Raw genomic sequence first — 20,895 nt, 5'->3', positions numbered from 1 at the left:
AATTAGATTGTCATAAACCAGGAGCTTATTACATAGTTAATCTGGCTGAAAAAAAAAAAAACTCAAGTCCATCTAATAGAGGGGAAAAATAAATTACACACACACACACACATATATATATATATATATATATACACACACACACACACCCACAGTTGATCCAGAGGAAGGCAAAAAAATAAACCCCCAGCAAAGCATGATCCAATTTTCTCCAGAGGGAGAAAAGTTCCTTCTGTATCCCCCAAAGGCAATCAGATATTCCCTGAATCAACTTTACCTATAAATATTAGTAGCCATTTATATTATGTACACCTAGGAAAGAATCCAGGCCTTTCTTAAAACAATCTACAGAGCTGGTCAGAACCAGCACTTGAGGGAGTCTATTCCATATTTTTACAGATCTTACTGTGAAGAAACCTTTCTGTATTTGGAGATAAAATCACTTTTCTTCCAGACGTAAAGAGTGTCCCCTTTTCCTCTGTGATGACCTTACAGTGAATAACTCAACACCAAGTTCACTATATGGACCCCTTATGTATTTATACATGGTGATCATATCCCTCCTTAATCTCCTCTTCTAAAGAGAGAATAAATTCGGTTCCTCTAATCTTTCCTCATAGCTGAGCTCCTCCATGCCTCTTATCAGTTTGGTTGCCCTTCTCTGTACTTTCTCCAGTTCCCGATATCCTTTTTGTGAACTGGTGCCCAAAACTGAACTGCATATTTCAGATGAGGTCTTACTAATGATTTGTACAGGGGCAAAATGATATCTCTCTCTCTGGAGTCCATGCCTCTCCAAATACAAGAATGGATTTTGCCTGCTTTGGAAACTGCAGCTTGGCATTGCATGCTATTATTAAGCTTAGGATCTACCAGAACACCCAGATCCTTCTCCACCATTGATTGCCCCAGTTGTACCCCCCTAGTATATATGATGCAAGCATATTATTTGCCCCCAAATGCATAACTTTACATTTATCAACATTAAACCTCATTTGCCACATAGTTGCCCAATTAAACAGTGCATTGAGGTCGTATTGTATATAGAAGACATCCTGTAAGGACGTTATTCGCACCATGTTTGTTAGGCTGTGTTTTTCTGCACACCACCGAGCATGTATGATGAGAATAATTGTTTTTTCATGTGCTCTGTTCACACCATACATTTGCAGTGGTCTGGCACAACTCTCAGTAAGTCAGAGCTCTTCTTCCAAAATGACCTAGAAGTATGAGCTTTGCTAATTGCAGAGTTATAGGTCTGATTTAGCAGGGGGTGTTGTGCTACTGCGGAGAGACCACTGCTTCCACACACAAATCAAGCCTACTTTCTACTGCAATGCTGGCAGTTGACAGACTTTTGTACTCCTGCTGGGAATGAATTCACAGACACTAGTTCCCTATCAGGTTCACTCCACTTTAATTAGCAGCAGGCAGTGGGCTGATCCTTAGCCAATAGACAGCCTGACTGCAAATATGCCACTCTGCCACACTGTGTACAGTGATAGGCACACTCTTCCTGTCTCTGTATGCCAAGTTAGAGTTGGTCTTTATTACTTCCAGTTTCATCATCAATGAACTGGAGGTAATTCTTTTTTTATTTGGGGCAAGAACTGCCTGAGTCTGCCACAGGAGTTGGTAAAATTAAAATGTGAGGTATGGACTTTTGAGTCTGGCGCTGGACATTTTAGAGGACCCTATAACTAGAAAACTGTCTGTAATATTTTATTGATATCCCTAGATAGTCTATAATGGTATAGCAGATAGATGACACAGAAATCAGCAAAGCTGGAACCAGAAATAGTGGTATCACCTGTGTGACAGTGCTAGGGATGATGATTTTATTTTACATATTTCCGTATCCAACATAATTCTTCTGGACTCTTAGAAAAACAAAAAGTTACCTTTTTCAGCAATCGGTAGCCCTTGGAAATGTTCCCTTCAGCCAGACATATGCTTCCCATAATGTTCAGCATCTCGGCCACAGTTTCGTTGTACTCTACCTCTAAGCCTACTGCCTTGTGTAACAGCTTGTACGCCTCCTAGTGGGGAACAATACACAATGCAAGACACCAGTCTCAGAAGGGGTCAACATTGAATTCTAAATCAGCCTTTAGACAATTTACTAGTCAGGTGACCAATCCAAGCATTCATAACAATAATATACCCAGATAATTCCAGTCTGTACAATGCTAGTGTTATCCTGGAAGCATTAAAGTAGAAGTTCAGCCTAAAATCTCTAATTTTACATGCAGCCAAAATCTAAAACTAACCTATCTAGCTGTGTAAAGCAAAAATTGCTATACATACCTTTTCTAAAGTAGATCTGGTTCTGTCCCACGCTGAGCTGTCAGCGTCGGCTTCTCTGTGTAGGCGGGTGCAGAAGAGGCAACCAGCAATGGAAGCCCCATAGTAAGTCCATCGGCGATATCACTTTCCAGGCATTATTGGCTGTCTCCTGCACATCCGCCGCTGGAAACCAGACTGGAGTGGCTTCAGAAAAGGTATGTATAGCTATCTTTGCTTTACGGGGCTAGACAGGTTAGTATTAGGTTGTGGCTGTAAGTAGATTTAGAGATTTTAGTATTAGGCTGAACTTCCAATTTAAAACTGAAGTAGAAAGTAAAATTTTCCAGGTATGGATATTTTATACATAGTTATATTGGGCCAGCTTGGACCAATTTAACTTTACATATACCATACCTGGCCAATGCCCCGGAAGCTGAAAATCACTGCAGTAGATAATGCTACTGAGCAGCTGGCCTGCTGCATTCTAAACACAGGAGGTCTGCCGCCTAGCTAGTGTGTCTTCAAAGAATGCTTCGCAATTTGTTTATAAATACAAAGTGTTCTGTGTTTGGATGGGGTGGAAAGGGTGATGTCATCGCCCTGCCTCTACACCTCGACCAATCAGAGAATTCTTTGCATTCACTTACAAAATGCAAAGCATTCTCTGAATGGCACCTGGGCTGAGCGACTGACTTCTTATGTTTGCAATACAGCCAGCCTCTCAGCACGGGACCCAGAAGCATGTGGAGATCAGAGGAGTAGTGGTAATTTCCAGCTTCCAGGGGCATTGACCCAGTATGCTATATACACAGTTACATCGGTCCAAGCTGGTCCAATGTAACTGTATAAAATATTCATACCTGGAATTTCTCTGTAATTTAAAGAGAACTCATCCCCAACTAGCCTTATGCAAGATTCTGAAAACTTCATCTCCAATATTTAGAACTTCACAATTTTGCCTATGAACGATTTCTATTTCCCCCTTATTTAAAGAGGTTGCAAACCTCAGAAAAAATTAATGTTGAAGAAATACCTGAAAGACAAAGGCATTATGAGCTAATATGCATCGCATACTAGCTCATTATCAAATACTTACCTTAGAGCGAAGCCCCCGCAATGCCGCCCGCTCACCGTAACACGGCAGACATTTTCAGCTGTCCTTCTTCCTGGTTCGCGTCCTCTGGCCATCTGATTACAAGCACGTGGGAGCCGCCGTTCACGGCACAGGGCTCTGGAGGAACGGCATTGGTGCCCGTTCCTTCAGAGCGAATGCGCCAATGACGTCATCGGCTGCAAGCAATGTGAATATCTCCTAAACGGTGAAAGTTTAGGAGATATTTACAGTACCTATAGGCAGTGGCGTAGCGTGGGGGGTGCAGGGGGGGCAGGCCGCACCGGGCGCAACATCTGGGGGGGCGCATCCGCAGTGTCACTCTGTCTGTCTGACTCTGACATACACAGTTCACACATTGTCTTCGGCTGCCTCCATCTTTAGGCTGGGATAAGTCCAGCGCGGCCGCCCTATGGCTGAAAATGGCGGGTCGGGGCGGGGCTGGACTGTGCCTCACCTATCCATTGGTGTAGGGTGGGGTGGCGTTGCAAGCCAAGCCTCGCCTATGCCATCTCACGCTGGTCATTCTGCATTGAAAGGGGGCACGCTGATCATTCTGCATTGAAAGGGGGCACGCTGGTCATTCTGCATTAAAAGGGGGCACGCTGGTCATTCTGCATTGAAAGGGCGCACAATGGTCTCTCTGCATTGAAAGGGGGCACGCTGGTCATTCTGCATTAAAAGGGGGCACGCTGGTCATTCTGCATTGAAAGGGGGCACGATGGTCATTCTGCATTGAAAGGGGGCACGATGGTCTCTCTGCATTGAAAGGGGGCACGCTGGTCACTCTGCATTGAAAGGGGGCACACTATACCTTGATTACTGAAGGCCCCTTTCACACTTTTGTGACTTCAAAGTCAGGTTAGGGGGTGCAAATTACTTGCCTTGCCCCGGGTGCTGACAACCCACGCTACGCCACTGCCTATAGGTAAGCCTTATTATAGGCTTACCTATAGGCAAAAGTCATTAAGGGGAGTTTACAACCTTTTTAAAGTATTCATTACACTTACCTCCATACTCCATATCCTTCTGAGCTATGGCTCTTCTACAAAGGCTAAATATCAAAAGACATTTTGCTGCCTGCTTTTGATTGGTGGCTGGGTCTAGGAGATTGCTGTGTTCAACAGACTTTTGGCCAATTAAGTTTTTTTTTAGGCTTGGAAAAGGAGACAAATCAACAGCCATTCAACTTCAATGGGTTGAATGTTTGGTGTACAGGAGAGGTCCCAGTAAGCAACCATGTTTTTTTTTTATTGGAAAATCCTGTTGCCAGACACATAGAGGCCCTTCACTAATGGGAAGTTCATTGTGTTGGAGACTCAGCTCACTCCTGTCACCATCTATAAACCTATGTGAGAGTCTAGGGTAAACGGATAAGAGTGGGGACATGTGTGCAGATGAGATGTAACAGTTGGAAACTACTGTAGAATATTCTGTATATTACTAAAAGTAATTAGGTCTGTCTTCTAATTTGAAAAGGTCTTCCCCAGAGGAAGTTTGAGGAGCTATTAGTAAGAATGGTCCCCAAAAGTGATATGTAGACCAGGAGAGGGGAAGACCTGTCCCCTGAGAACAGATACATACAGTGCATCTGAAAAGTATTCACAGCGCTTCATTTCTTCCACATTTTGTTATGTTACAGCCTTTTTCCAAAATGGATTAAAATATTTATCTTAAAATTCTACAAACAATACCCCATAATGACAATGTGAAAGAAGTTTGTTTGAAATCTTTGCAAATTTATTAAAAAAAGAAAAACTAAAAAAAAAAATCGCATGTACGGTACATAAGTATTCACAGCTTTTGCATTGACACTCAAAACTGAGCTCAGGTGCATCCTGTTTCCGCAGATCATCTTTGAGATGTTTCTAGAACTTGATTGAAGTCCACAGGTGGTAAATACAGTTGATTGGACATGATTTGGAAAGGCACACACCTGTCTAGATAAGGTTCCATAGTTAACAGTGCATGTCAGAACACAAACCAAGCCATTAAGTCCAAGGAATTGTCTGTAGACCTCCGAGACAGGATTGTATGGAGGCACAGATCTGGGGAAGGGTACAGAATTTTTTTTGCAGCATTGAAGGTCCCAAGAGGCACAGTGGGCCCCATCATCCATAAATGGAAGAAGTTTGAAACCACCAGGACTCTTCCTAGAGCAGGCTGCCCTGCCAAACTGAGCGATCGAGGGAGAAGGGCCTTAGGGAGATGACCCTGAAGAACCCGATGGTCACTGTGACAGAGCTCCACCATTTCTCTGTAGATAGAGGAGAACCTTCCAGAAGAACAACCATGTCTGCAGTACTCCACCAATCGGGGCTGCATGGTATTGTGGCTAGACGGAAGCCACTCCTCAGTAAAAGGCACATGACAGTCTGCCTTGAGTTTGCTAAAAGGCACCTAAAGAACTGTCAGACCATGAAAAACAAAATTCTCTGGTCTGATGAAACAAAGATTAAACTCTTTGGCCGGAATGGCAAGCGTCATGTCTGGAGGAAACCAGGCACTGCTCTTCACCTGACCAATAACATCCCTACAGTGAAACATGGCGGTGGCAGCATCATGCTGAGGGAATGTTTTTTAACGGCAGGTGCTGGGAGACTAGTCAGGATTGAGGGAAAGATGAATACAGCAATGTACAGAGACATCCTTGATGAAAACCTGCTCCAGAGCACTCTGGATCTCAGACAGGGGCGAAGGTTCATCTTCCAACAGGACAACAACCCTAAGCACACAGCCAAGATAACAAAGGAGTGGCTATAGGACAACTCTGTGAATGTCTTTGATTGGCCCAGACTTGAACCCGATTGAACCTCTCTGGTGAGATCTGAAAATGGCTGTGCACCGACGCTCCCCATCAAACTTAACCACTTTACCACCGGAAGATTTTGCTGTCTTACGTCTGGGCCACTTTTTGCGATTAGGCGCTGTGCGACTTTAACTGACAATTGCGCGGTCGTGCGACGTCATACCCAAACAAAATTTATGTCCTTTTTTTCCCACAAACAGAGCTTTCTTTTGGTGGTATTTGATCACCTGTGCGATTTTTTCTTTTTGCGCTATAAACAAAAAAAGAGCGTAAATTTTGAAAAAACAACAATATTTTTCACATTTTTTTATATGAAATTCCCCCCCAAAAAATGTAAAAATCAAAATTTTTTTAAATTTTTGGCCAATTTGTTTTCTGCTACCTATGTTTGGTAAAAAAATTCACAATAAGCGTATTTTGATTGGTTTGCGCAAAAGTTATTGCGTTTACTAACAAAGGGAAAGATTTCTGTCATTTTTGTTTTTTTTTTTTTTTAACGAGTAATGGCGGCGATCTGCGATTTTTTTTTGCGGGACTGCAACATTGCGGCGGACAGATCGGACCCTTGACTGACATTTTTGACACTTTTGGCGGTACCAGTGACATTACTGCAGTAATCAGTGCTATATATATGCACTGTTACTGTAAAAATGACACTGGCAGGGATGGGGTTAATTTTATTGGAGAGGGAGGGGTTAATGTATGCCTGGTGCTTACTGACGTGTGTGGGGGGAGGTGACTGAGTGACACAGGGACAGATCCAGGGTTCAGCTATGCTGAATCCTGCAATCTGACCCTGCCTGTCACTTAGGAGATCCGCCCGCTTTGTTTACACAAGCGGGCGGATCTCCACACTAGATCCCCGGCGATCGGGGAAGAGCAGCGGTGATCACCGCCGCTCCTCCCCTGGCCCGACTCCCGCTGTGACTGAATACAGCGGGAGCGAGCCTCCGGCGGCGCGCGCGCGCCGCCGAGAAGGGGGAGTGTCTGAGGAAGTAGTACTACGTCGTCAGACGATAACGAGCCACTCTGCCGCAGTAATATTACTGCAGGCAGACGTAAAGTGGTTAATAGAGCTTAAGACGTCCTGCAAAGAAGAATGGGAGAAACTGCCCAAAAATAGGTGTGCCAAGTTTGTAGCATCTTACTCAAAAAGACTTGAGGCTGTAATTGGTACCAAAGGTGCTTCACCAAAGTATTGAGCAAAGGCTGTGAATACTTATGTACATGTAAATGTTTTTTATTTTTAATAAATTTGCAGATTTCAAACAAACTTCTTTCACGATGTCATTATAGGGTATTGTTTGTTGAATTCTGAGGAAATTAATTAATTTAATCCATTTTGGAATAAGGCTGTAACATAACAAAATGTGGAAAAAGTGAAGCGCTATGAATACTTTCCAGATGCACTGTATATATGGAGACAGAGTCCTTGCAAAGGGGCCTCATCACTTGTCAATGACAGGTAATAAAAAGAAACCTCACCGGCTGCTCAATGTAGTCACCATGTGTACTGTACTTCACTCCTTGCACTGGCTACTGAATAAAGATCATGGCTGTATAGAGGGCTTCAATTAATTGTCAAGATGTTTTAACAAGTTGAAGTTAATTAGATGTGATTCACGTAAATAATGCAAAAACGAGGTCCTAGTAAAAAGATACCCAAATGTAGAATTACACATAGACCGGGTATGAAAAATATCTCTACTCATTGGCCTCTTCAGTTTTTTTTTTTTTAAGCCAGTCCTGGCATTGTGAGTTTGTAAAGTATAAATCCTCCCTCATCTCTTACTTGTGTGTTTCCAGTTTGTATGAGCCATTTGCTAAACGCCAAACAAGCGGTCAGTGTCTGCGGGTCATTAGGTCCCAGCACCGCCCGGTACACATTGAGACTCTCCATAAAATACTTTTCCACCATTTCTACAAAGACAAAAATACATCAAAAGAACAACTTATTAGCCAGGTTCAAATGTCTTACTGCAAGTAAGTGGGGAAACAAATATTTAATCTATCTCTCTGCTTATGTGAAAGCAAGCACTTTACAGATCTGTCACTTATGTGTAATGCCTGTCACACAGGGTTCAGCTTGTATAAGAGCAGTGTAAACAGCAAACTTTGACAAAGCATTTGCAGAACTTTCAGCAAGCTTTAGTGAATCTTTTAAAGTACCATTCAGCTCCAGTTTGTAAATGTTGAATACAGATCCCAATGGAAGTGCTGATTGCCACTTTAAGCAAGCTGCTAGCGCGCTTCAGCACTTCCTGAAGCTTGTTGAAAGCCTGCTAGTAGCTTGCTTAATGTGGCATTCAGCACTCCCATTAAGATTACAGTAAACCCCCCTCCATTGCGGGGGTTACGTTCCGGACCCAGCCGCGAAAAGTGAAATTCCGCGAAATAGAAAAACCCTATTAAAATGCATTGTAGGCATGATTTTTTTACTGTCACTGTACGTGTAAAAGCATTTTAAGGTCTTTAAACACACTTTTAAAACAATAGAAACTCATTTAAACACATAAAAGATACTTAGAGACAGAGCAAGAGCTATGAAAAACACAAAAATCTTTCATTTTTAATGATTTATATAGTAAAATAACATTACAAAAAAAACCGCGAATTACCGGGACCGCAAAAACTGAACCGCGATGTAGCGGGGGATTACTGTACCTGTGCCCCATCTCGATCCAGCGATGTTGCACAAGAGCCTCAAAGTCCGGGGACTCTCCCTCCTCATTGGCTGAGACAACAGCGGGGTCCCATTGGCTCCCGTTGCTGTCAAAGTCATTGAGCCAATGAGGAGAAAGAGGGGATGAGGCTGAGCCGTGGCTCTGTGTCTGAACAGCGGCTCGAGTGTTAAAAAATTACAGTTTAAGGTGCATGCTTCAGTATTTAGGCTACAAACAAGTACAATATGCAATCAGCAATGTGATTTAACCACTTCCCGCAAACTGACGTACCTGTACGTCGGCTTGAAGAAGTGGTTGTACCTGGGTGATGCCTGCAGCAAGAGGCATCACCCTGGTACCGTTTTTTAGAGCCCGCGGTCGGCTTTCTGATGATAACAACTGATGCGGCTCAGCAGCCGCTCGGGCGTTATCCCAGCGAGCGGGAGGGGAAGACGCCCCTCCCGCCGGCTTCGGCCGCTCTGACTGGGGCTCCTGTCCCACCATGAGACACCAGCAACCACCTGGCACGTCTTCCGGCTGGTTAGAGTCCCTAATGAAGCCGAATTCGGGTTTGATTGGGTCTCAGATCATGTAACCCGGAAGCAACGTCACAACATAATTTCCAGTTTACTCGACTGCCAACGGCGCCGATATAAAAAAAACTCTCATTATTCAAGAATGCAGATTTCGGCGTTTTGAATACTTTGAAGTGCAGTGGAGGGCTCTGGGGTCTTTTAGACCCCAGATCCCTCCATAAAGAGTACCTGTCACTACCTATTACTGTCACAAGGGATGTTTACATTCCTTGTGACAGCAATAAAAGTGATAAGATTTATTTATTTTTTTAAAAAACAGTGTTAAAAATAACAAATAAAAGAAAATAAATAGGAAAAAAGAAAAAAAATGTTTAAAGTGCCCCTGTCCCTGTGAGCGTGTGCACCAAAGAAAACACACAAGTAAGTCGCGCCCGCAAATGTAAACAGTGTTCAAATCACACATGTGAGGTATCCCTGCAATTGTCAGAGCGAGAGCAATTAAATTATTCTAGTAAAATACCTCCTCTGTAACTTTAAATTGGTAAATGTTAAAATTTTTTAAAGTGTCGCCTATAGAGATTTTTAAGTACCGAAATTTGTCGCCAATCCACAAGTGTGGGCAATTTTAAACCGTAACATGTTAGGTATCTATTTGAAATCATCTTTCACAATATAGAAAAAAATTGGGCTAACTTTACTGTTTATTTATTTTTTTTATTTAGTGAAGTGTATTTATTCCAAAAAAAGTGTGTTTGAAAGACCGCTGTGCAAATACAGCGTGACAAAAAAGATTGCAAGGACCGCCATTTTATTCTCCAGAGTCTTTGCTAAAAAAAAGTATATATATATGATGTTTAGGGGTTCTAAGTAATTTTCTAGCAAAAAATACTGATTTTAACTTGTAAACAACATGTGTCAGATATAGGCCTGGTCCTTAAAGCGGAGTTCCACCTGTTTTGGTGTTTATTAAAAGTCAGCAGCTACAAACAGTGTAGGTGCTGACTTTTAATAAACACACACTCCCCTGTCTCACGGTCAAGCGATGCGGCTGGCAGGAGTCTCGGATCCCTCCCTCTTTTCCCCGCGGGGGCCGGCATCTCTAGTGTGGGCACCCGGCTGTGACAGCTTGCGGCTTTACAGCCGGGTGCGCAATGCACATGCGTGAGTCGTACTGCGTGTCCTGAGTGGACGGGCAATCTTCTGGGACCTGTGATGTGTCCCAGAAGATTGCAGGGAGGGAGGGGGAGAGGAGAACTTCCGCTCTAGCTGCCAGGGATTTAACCACTTCCCACAAACTCACATACCTGTACGTCGGCTTGAAGAAGTGATTGTACCGGGGTGATGCCTGCATGCGGGATGGACGCCCCCCCCCCCCCCCCTGCCGGCTAACCGGTGGTTAAATCCTGTTCCACTAGGGGACCCGAGCGGAAGTGGGTACCTGTCAAATCTATGTACCCACTCCCCTCCAAAAAAATGACATGCCAAATGTGGTATGTCAGGGGGTCAGGAGGCCTTAAAGCGGAAGTTCCATTTTTGGGTGGAACTCCACTTTAAGTGGGTAAGGTAAATATTAAGGCAAAAAACATTTCTTATTTTATTTTCATTATAGTAAGTAAGTAGTTCAGGACAGGACTCAGGAGGGTAGGACATTTGAATTGGCGGCACACACACAAAAAATTGGCTCTCACAGTGACACTGACAGCAGTGTGCAGCAGCACAGATGATGATGACGCCTCACCGACACGACACGTCCCCTCCTGAGTCACAGTGACAGTCTTTCCACACCAGGTGGTCCCTTCAGTCTACTCCAGTTCAAACAACACTGAGAGTCCCGCTCCCGGCATGCCTTGCTCCCATCCCGCTGACCCGCACACGAGGCTCCAGCCTCCTACCTCGGCCCTCTTGGACCATATTATATGACCCGCTCAGGCACCGCCTCCACCAAACCTGCCACCCGCCGGCACCCGTAGCAGGTACTTTGATGGTCTTGGCCAGCTCTAGACTTATTATGTGGTGGCCCAACCCACTCTGCATCTCACTTGTCCTCGCCCTGAGTGCGGGGCAGGCAGGGGTCGGTGAGAGCCGGTGACTGTCCTTGTAAGCAAAGAATGTTTCTGTGATTACAAGTGACAGTGGGTCGGATTCAGCCTGCGGGCCTTGTGTTTAACACATGTGCTCCAGGGTAAAAAGGTTGAGAAAGGTTGATCTACATTAAATTGGAATGTTTCCCTGGGTTTTCTTCTCAATATCTCAGTAAGCAGGTCTAATAGTCTGTAGCATATATAAAACAGATCTCACCATTGTAGTCGGAGTTCCCCGGTGCTGCATATGCTTTAGCCAATAACAGAGCAGTCTGCGCAGACTCCACACTGAGGGGTTTATATATCGACTGACAGATAGAATGAGCCTGGAAGATAAAAGAACAATGTCACTGCACGGAATTAATATTCTATTTTTGCCTTTAAACATTTCAGCCCCGGAAGGTTTACCCCCCTTCTTGACCAGACCATTTTTTGCAATACGGCACTGCGTTACTTTAACACATACATAAGGGGTCCATATACTGAACTTGGTGTTAAGTTATCCAATTTAAGGTCATCACAGAAGACAAGGGGGCACTCTTTACGTCGAGAGGAAAACAGATTTAGTCTCCAAAAATGGAAAGGTTTCTTCACAGTAAGAGCTGTGAAAATGTAGAATAGACTCCCTCCAGAGGTGGTTCTGGCCAGCTCAATAGATTCCATTAAAAAAGGCCTGGATTCTTTCCTGGGTGTAAGTAATATAACTGGGTACTAATATTTATAAGTTGATCCAGGGAATATCCGATTGCCTCTCGGGGTATCAGGAAGGGATTTTTTCCCCCTGCTGTAGCAAATTGGATCATGCTTTGCTGGGGTTTTTCGCCTTCCTCTGGATCAACTGCGGGTATAGGATTGTATATATGGGATTGTATGGTTGTGTTTTCAATACTGGTTTTTGTTTTTATTGGTTGAGCCTGATGGACTTGTGAGTCTTTTTTCAACCTAACTATGTAACTGATAATTGCGCAGGTGTGCGACGCTGTACCCAAATAAAATTGATGTCCTTTTTTTTAACCACAAATAGAGCTTTCTTTTGGTGGTATTTGATCACCACTGCGGTTTTTATTTTTTGCTTTCTGCTATAAAACATATCCAATACAAAAAGTTTAAAAAAATCAAATATCCTTAGCAATTTAGGCCAATATGTATTCTGCTATAAATTTTTGGTAAAACAAATCCCAATAAGCGTATATTGATTGGTTTGCACAAAAGTTGCGTCTACAAACTATGGGATATATTTATTGGATTTTTATTTATTTATTTTTTACTAGTAATGATCAGCGATTATTAGCAGGACTGCGACATTGCGGCGGACAAATCTGACTGTAAGTGACACTTTTTGGGGACCAGTGACACTAATACAGTGATCAGTGCTAAATAATATGCACGGTCATTGTACTAATACCACTGGCAGGAAAGGGGTTGATTCGCCCATGCAATCAGTGTGGCTGAGTTTGTGTCGCACAGACTTTGCGTGTGATTGTAGGAGCGGTGCGCTCCGAGTCGCATGCGGTGTCTGTCATCGCATAAGTGTGGACTGGCATTTAATGTTTGTTTTCCTATGGGACACCTTCCTTGATCCTTGATCGACTTGAACACACCACCCCTCCCCTGGTGTTATGTATTGATGTTAATTGCAATTAAGTATGCACCGCCCCTAGTTTTAGGAGCAGTTTTCACATTATAGAAGATTGATTTTATTGTAAATGTACATGCTATGAGGAAGGTGTAAAGCCGAAACGCGTCAGAATTTGTCATGTTGTCACCGCTATCCATGTTAGAATAAAGCATTTTACTTGGAAGAAGACTTTTCGTGTGCCGGCTTTATTCATATAACATCTGGCGGTATGATTGTTTCTGATTTTAGGTGCTGAAAGCGGTACCATTATTTTGCATGTAATTCTTAAGGACGAGCAGCCCAAACCAACTATTTACATATGATTTTTTTTTTACTGTGCGTTCTTCTTTATAACATCAAAATCATAAATTATAATATAATAAATAACTATAAATAAGTTAAGTATGTGTATACGTGTATATATGTGTGTGTGTGTGTGTATATATATATATATATATATATATATATACACAAACCCAATTTCAAAAAAGTTGGGACACTGTACAAATTGTGAGTAAAAAAGGAATGGACTAATTTAAAAATCTCATAAACTTATATTTTGTTCACAATATAATATAGATAACATATCAAATGTTGAAAGTGAGACATTTTGAAATGTCATGCCAAATATTGGCACATTTTGGATTTCATGAGAGCTACACATTCCAAAAAATTTGGGACGGGTAGCAATAAGAGGCCGGAAAAGTTAAATGTACATATATGGTAGCGCTGGAGGACCAATTTGCAACTTATTAGGTCAATTGGCAACATGATTGGGTATAAAAAGAGCCTCTCAGAGTGGCAGTGTCTCTCAGAAGTCAAGATGGGCAGAGGATCACCAATTCCCCCAATGCTGCGGCGAAAAATAGTGGATCAATATCAGAAAGGTGTTTCTCAGAGAAAAATTGCAAAGAGTTTGGAGTTATCATCATGTACAGTGCAAAATATCATCCAAAGATTCCGAGAATCTGGAACAATCTCTGTGCGTAAGGGTCAAGGCCGAAAAACCATACTGGATGGCGGTGATCTTCGGGCCCTTAGCCGGCATTGCATCACATACAGGAATGCTAATGTAATGGAAATCACAACATGGGCTCAGGAATACTTCCAGAAAACATTGTCGGTGAACACAGTCCACCAGGCCATTCGCCGCTGCCGGCTAAAACTCGATAGGCCAAAAAAGAAGCCAAATCTAAACATGATCCAGAAGCGCAGGCATTTTCTCTGGGCCAAGGCTCATTTAAAATGGTCTGTGGCAAAGTGGAAAACTTCTGTGGTCAGACCAATTTAAAATGTGAAGTTCTTTTTGGAAAACTGGGACGCCATGTCATCCGGACTAAGGAGGACAAGGACAACCCAAGTTGTTATCAGCGCTCAGTTCAGAAGCCTGCATCTCTGATGGTATGGGGTTGCATGAGTGCGTGTGGCATGGGCAGCTTACACATCTGGAAAGGCACCATCAATGCTGAAAGGTATATCCAAGTTCTAGAACAACATATGCTCCCATCCAGACATCGTCTCTTTCAGGGAAGACCTTGCATTTTACAACATGACAATGCCAGACCACATGCTGCATCAATTACAACATCATGGCTGCGTAGAAGAAGGATCCGGGTACTGAAATGGCCAGCCTGCAGTCCAGACCCATAGAATATATGTGGCGCATCATAAAGAGGAAGATGTGACAAAGAAGACCTAAGACAGTTGAGCAACTATAAGCCTGTATTAGACAAGAATGGGACAACATTCCTATTCCTAAACTTCAGCAACTTGTCTCCTCAGTCCCCAGACGTTTGCAGACTGTTATAAAAAGAAGAGGGGATGCCACACAGTGGTAAACATGGCCTTGTCCCAACTTTTTTGAGATGTGTTGATGCCATGAAATTTAAAATCAACTTATTTTCCCTTAAAATTATACATTTTCTCAGTTTAAACATTTGATATGTCATCTATGTTGTATTCTGAATAAAATATTGAAATTTGAGACTTCCACATCATTGCATTCTGTTTTTATACACAATTTGTACAGTGTCCGAACTTTTTTGGAATCGGGTTTGTATATATATATATATATATATATATATATACACACACATATATAACTAAATGTCAATTTATTTTATTTAGTAATATAATCCAATAGGATTACAATATATCAGTGTGTTTGTGTGTTTTACTTTTTGAATTTGCCGCCGGTTCCACCCCCCTGCGACGCGAGGGAACGGAAGCCGGGGCACACAGCATCAGGCGGAAGATCCGTCCGCCGTACACTGCCGGAATACATTGCCGGATCCCGGGGACGAGGTAAGTAACCTCTTCCAGAATCCAGCGATGCTCCCTGGCGGTACCTTAAGTGTGGCTCGGGGTTACCGCTAATGCCACTGAAATTCCACCCCGAGCCACACTCAGGAATACCGCCAGGGAGGTTAAACAAAATGACTTGTGATTTTTCTCTCAGTAATATCCATAGTAAAGATCAAAGGACAAAAAAAGAGAAAGGAGATGGACAGGAGATGGACAGCACATACAAGTAAGAGAGTAAAAGAAATAAAGCAAACCAAATTACTCAAACAGCTATACAACCCACACACTCACTCTATCGGAAATTGTAGGCGTGCTGCTCTCCTCAGATGGGAAAACTCCAAATACTAAAAGCAAAAAAGAAAGGAGGCACAAACACCTAGTGCATTACCCTTTGACACCTTTGGAAAATTTATTATAATGCCCAAAACATACTCACAAACATGAAGAGTAAAATCGCATAAAACAAATCCACCTCAATGTGGAAAATCACATGTCCCTGTGCTAGGACCGCTGACGTGTTTCAGGAGACACGCTCCCTTCCTCAGAGCTCTTCATGTTTGTGAGTATGTTTTTGGCATTATAATACATTTTCCAAAGGTGTCAAAGTTTAATGCACTAGGTGTTTGCACCTTCTTTCTTTTTTGCTTAAACCAAATTACTACTAGAAGGCAGTCTGAGGAATATCTACCTTCACCGAGGTCAGTGATGGCGAACCTTGGCACCCCAACTGTTTTGGAACTACATTTCTCATGATGCTCATGTACTCTGCAGTGTAGTTGAGCATCATGGGAAATGTAGTTCCAAAACATCTGGGGTGCCAAGGTTCGCCATCACTGACCTAGGTAAAGCACTTACTGTAGGTAACGAAAACACTGACTACTGTATATAGGGGCTCAGAGGGCCACTCAACAAGTGCCAAAGGGCTGTATATGGCCCTCCGGCTGCAGATTGGGCACTGGGGCTTTAACCCTTTGCCTGTTCTATCCAAATCTAAAAGAAAAAATAACTGTGCTGGGGTTTGCCCTTACATTGACATGACTATTACAAACCCACCTGCAGTAGGTGTTGAATGGCCTGGTCGTGTTTCTTCCTCTTCTGCTCCGTTTTGGCCATATCCCGGTAAATGGCGATAAGCTCAGAAGAGCTGTCCCCTTCACAAGACACAACAAGCTCCGCACTCCGCTCAAAGTAATTCATGGCGGAACTAAATTTGTTCTGGAGCATGCAAGCCCTGCAATATAATGATTGAAAGAAACATAGCGAACATTATATAATAATCATACCAGAACAAGCTAAAAGCATAGATGGGAGCTGTTTTACTTGTCTAAAAAATTCTGTCTATCCAGTCCTGAGATTTTCACAGCAGTACCACACAGTACAGCCCAGTCTGGCAGTGCAGGAGGTCTGATTTTTCTCTGCTGCAGTTAAAGTGAATGGAAACGGTCAACTTGTAAATCTACCCATTTAGTTTAACATAGAAATGAAAGACAAAACATTTGTGTATAGATATAATGAGAAGATTATAAATAAATTTTTCCCCTTTTTTATAAGTGATCGCATTTCCTCTGTTCTCAGTTGCATAAGAGCTGGGGGAGGAGAAGCAGCAGCACACTGATCTACCCAGTGAATGGCTGTGTAGCATGGGCCTGTCAGGACAAATCCATAGCTGTCCCTGATTTTGAGGGACTGTCCCTGATTTGCAACAAAGTCCCTCTGTCCCTCTTTTCTCCTTATTTGTCCCTCATTTGGGTCTGATCTATATAGTTGTATATAAAATGCATTTTTATCTTTCATAAAAGTGTTTCCCATTCTAAATTGCTGCATTTCTAAATTGCAAAAGCCAGTATAAAGGAATAGCAGTGGTAATAAAAACATTTGTGGGTTTAACTAGTTTTTTTGTATAATTCTTCTATAAGGGGGCGTGGCAGGGGCGTGTCCTATGCCTACACACTTTTGATTATAGATGTTCCTTGTTCCCATCACAAAAAGTTGTGAGGTATGCAAGTCTGATCATTAAAGGAGAGCAGGCTGAGTTTCCAGCACAGCTAGAGAACTGACCACGGTGTGTTTTCCTGCTTAGTGTGGTCAGTATCTAATAGGAAAGCAGAGGGACTGGCAGGAACACCAGGGATTTCACATAAAGGAAGCAATACAAAAAGAACCAGATACTTTCTCATCCAAGTACTGTACATGGTACAACAGGCATATATCAGGAATATGAAATGTTGGGGTAACAAATGCTTTAAGTAACACTTAGTTCACATGTTCCCCCCCACCAAAAAAAAAAAAAAAAAACATTGAGCACTTATCTGCATGCTCACTCACTCACCTGAATTGCCCCTCCTCTCCGTGCAAATCCACACCCTGCTGAAATCCCTCCTCCCAGCACAAAACTTTGCACCCCCCCCATTCCCCCACAACTCAAATCCTCTATCTCCCCATTTGCCCCAGCACAAATCCTCCCAAAAAAATTTCTCCCTCCTAGCACAGATCCTCTACCCCTTAAATTTCCCCTCCAAGCACAAATCGTCCGCTCTCACTCCAAATCCCCCCCCCCTTCCAGCATAAATTCCCCTCCCCAATCCCCCATTCCCCCATCCTAGCATATTTCCCCCCTCCCCCCAAATTTCCCCTCCTAGCACAAATCCCTCCCCCCCCCAAAAAAAATATTTCCCCTCCAGCATATTACTTTTGTAGCACAAATCCCCCCTCCTAGCACAAATCCTCTTCCCCCATCCCCCCCTCCCAACATAAATCCCCCAAAAACACCACTACTAGCACACCTTCCTAAAAATGCCCTCCTAGAACCATTTTTACTACCGCCGCTCCCTTCTCAACACAAATCCCCTCCCTCCAATCTCCTTGAGGTTCCCCCCCCCCCACCTCACATGATACCATAGTGCCCAGGGCAGCCACCCCTTGTCCCAGCTTTGATATCAACCTTCCTAATGCCAAGGCAATGTCTTTCTCCGATATTTTCCCAATAACAGAGTTTTTTTCCTGAAGCTCTTCTAGCTCCTCCACGATTTTCTCCACCTTCTGTAAGCTGGTGTACGCCTCGCTGCCAGTGTGACTGTTCAGGAAATAATCTTTATATGCACAATAATTACACATTTCCGTTATAATATCATACAAAAATTACCAATGAAAAGAATAATCTCTTTAATAGGAACATTTAGTGAATTTCTACTGAGTTTTTAGGGCGGCCATTCACAGTGCAATTAAATTGGGATTTAAAAAAAGGCCGAAATGGAAATTGATCAAGCAAAGCAAAAAATTGCACAGCCGAGCGATAAGTGATAGATAGTGATGGCTTCAATTGACACAAATTGATCAGTTGTAGAAAAAAATGATTGTACCTAATCAATCGATGGTGTTTTTTGCATCTTAAACGTATATTGATCATAAGCAGTTCACAAGGGCATGAAAAGAAAACTAACTTGAGTCAATTAAAACCTTATCTATCAGTTGCTCATCGCTTGGTCATGCCCTTTTTTTGTCATGCTTGATCGATATCCGTTTTGACAATTTTGTTAAATTTGGATGTCAGTTGTTCAGTCTTATCGCACCGTGTATGACCACTATTACTTTGTTTATCTCAGGGCTCTTCCATACCAGTGGCCGTGTGTTATGCTGCATATAACACATGCCCGCTAATGTGTGTTACAAAGGGACGGTATGATGCAGGCCAGTCAAGTTCCTTTGCTTGTTACTGCCTGTTACCGGCTCTCCTATTTGCTATTCGGGAAGTGCCCCAGCCCTCCACTGGGTTTTCACCTTTTTAGTTGGTATATGGGCAGAGACCTCGTGGATTGCTTGACTTTGTTAAAGAGGAATGGGAAAGTGAACCTATTCAGCATAAGAGTGTTTTTGAATATGTCTCCCAAATGTAGGAAAGGATCATAAGTGTGATGCCACCGGTCAAGGAATATTTGCAAAATGCCCAGGAGGTATATAATAGGTCCGCTAAAATAAGGCACTTCCAAGTGGGGGATCGAGTGGCGTTACTGATTTCCACTGTGGGATGTAAGTTCTTGGCCAGATGGCAAGGTCCCTTTGAAATTGTGGAAAAAATGGGGGGAAGTAAATTATAAAGTCCACCAACCAGGCAAGAGGAAGCTGTATCAGATATATCACGTAAACTTGTTAAAACCCTGGACGGACAGGGAACCGGTGACCTCCCTGACTGGTGCAAGACTTGAGCCTCAGGTTGGGGTGGAAAGTTTCCAGGAAGCAAATACCCTGTCTAAAATCCAAAGTTAGAAAACAAGGGAGTTCCTGCAGAGAAATAAAGAACAATTTTCAGACTTGCCAGGTCTTACTAATGTCATCGAGCATGATATTATCACAGAAGCAGTAGTCAAAGTTTGTGTCCGACCTTACCATATCCCAGAGGCTCAGAGAAAGGCCATTTCAGAGGAAGTGAAGAAGATGTTAGACCTGGAGATTATTGAAGAATCACAGAGTGAGTGGTCAAGTCCAATTGTGTTGGTACCGAAGCCCAACGGGACTCTGCGGTTCTGCAATGATTTTCTGAAACTTAATGAAGTTTCAAGATTTGACGCCTACCCCATTCCCCGGGTAGATGAGCTTATTGAGAGACTAGGTCCAGCCAGGTATATTACTACATTAGACCTTACTAAGGGGTATTGGAAAATCGCCCTGACTAAGGCTGCTAGAGAGAAAACTGCTTTTTCTACCCCAGAGTGGAGTTTTCAGTACAAAACAAACTGCCCCAGCCACGTTCCAGCAAGCAATTGGATAATATTTTACAACCTCACTGAGACTATGCCCCTGTATATTTCGACGACATAGGAATGTTTAGTAGAGACTGGGAATCACACTTGCCCAAGTCCAGGCAGTGCTGGACTCCCTTTGGAAGGAGGGGTTCACAGTGAATCCTGAAACATGTGCATAGGGAATGGAGGAGGTGAAATATCTGGGGTATATCGTAGGTAGAGGGCTCGTAAAACCTCAGGTCAACAAGGTAGAGGCGATACAGAACTGGCTTTGCCCCCTCACAAAGAAGCAGGTACGTGTATTCCTGGGCATGGTGGGATACTACAGGAGGTTTGTACCCAACTTTGCCACTTTTGGAGCTTCGTTGACCGATCTGACTAAGGGTCAGAAGTCGGTCATGGCTGAGTGGAATGCAGATGCTGAAAATACTTTTCTGGAGCTCAAGTCAGCACCGTGCCAACACCCTGTACTAATAGCACCAAACTTTTCAACAGAATTCATTGTCCAGACTGATGCTTCAGATGTGGGGTTAGGAGCAGTCCTGTCACAGGTTGTTCATGGTGAGGAGCACCCGGTAGTTTTCCTTAATAGTAAGTTGACAGCAGCGGAGAAAAACTATGCTATAGTTGAGCGAGAGTGTCTAGCCATTAAGTGGGCCTTAGAGTCCCTCAGGTATTATCTCTTGGGGAGGTAATTTAGGCTGATTTCGGACCATGCTCCTTTAACCACTTTACCACCGGAGGATTT

The 20,895-nt window shown here is 43.1% G+C and overlaps 1 protein-coding gene across 1 annotated transcript in view; it reads right to left on the bottom strand.

Annotated features, from left to right (window-relative positions):
- Window positions 1–20,895, bottom strand: part of TTC23L (tetratricopeptide repeat domain 23 like) — a gene marked incomplete at its 3' end in the record, with an annotated part of 40,749 nt that overhangs the window by 111 nt on the left and 19,743 nt on the right. Inside the window, exons 5-9 of the mRNA XM_082262557.1 lie at window positions 18,350–18,469; window positions 16,462–16,639; window positions 11,704–11,812; window positions 7,999–8,126; window positions 1,902–2,039 (exon numbers count right to left, since the gene is read on the bottom strand). Of these exons, the coding sequence (XP_082118683.1) occupies window positions 1,902–2,039; window positions 7,999–8,126; window positions 11,704–11,812; window positions 16,462–16,639; window positions 18,350–18,469 (673 nt within the window). The remainder of the gene's footprint in view (window positions 1–1,901; window positions 2,040–7,998; window positions 8,127–11,703; window positions 11,813–16,461; window positions 16,640–18,349; window positions 18,470–20,895) is intronic.

The sequence above is a fragment of the Pelophylax lessonae genome, assembly GCF_965119305.1.
Source record: "Pelophylax lessonae genome assembly, chromosome: 1".
Lineage (NCBI taxonomy): Eukaryota > Metazoa > Chordata > Amphibia > Anura > Ranidae > Pelophylax > Pelophylax lessonae.
Note: the sequence above shows the minus strand (reverse complement) of the source record. Positions and strands in the feature narration are given on the sequence as shown.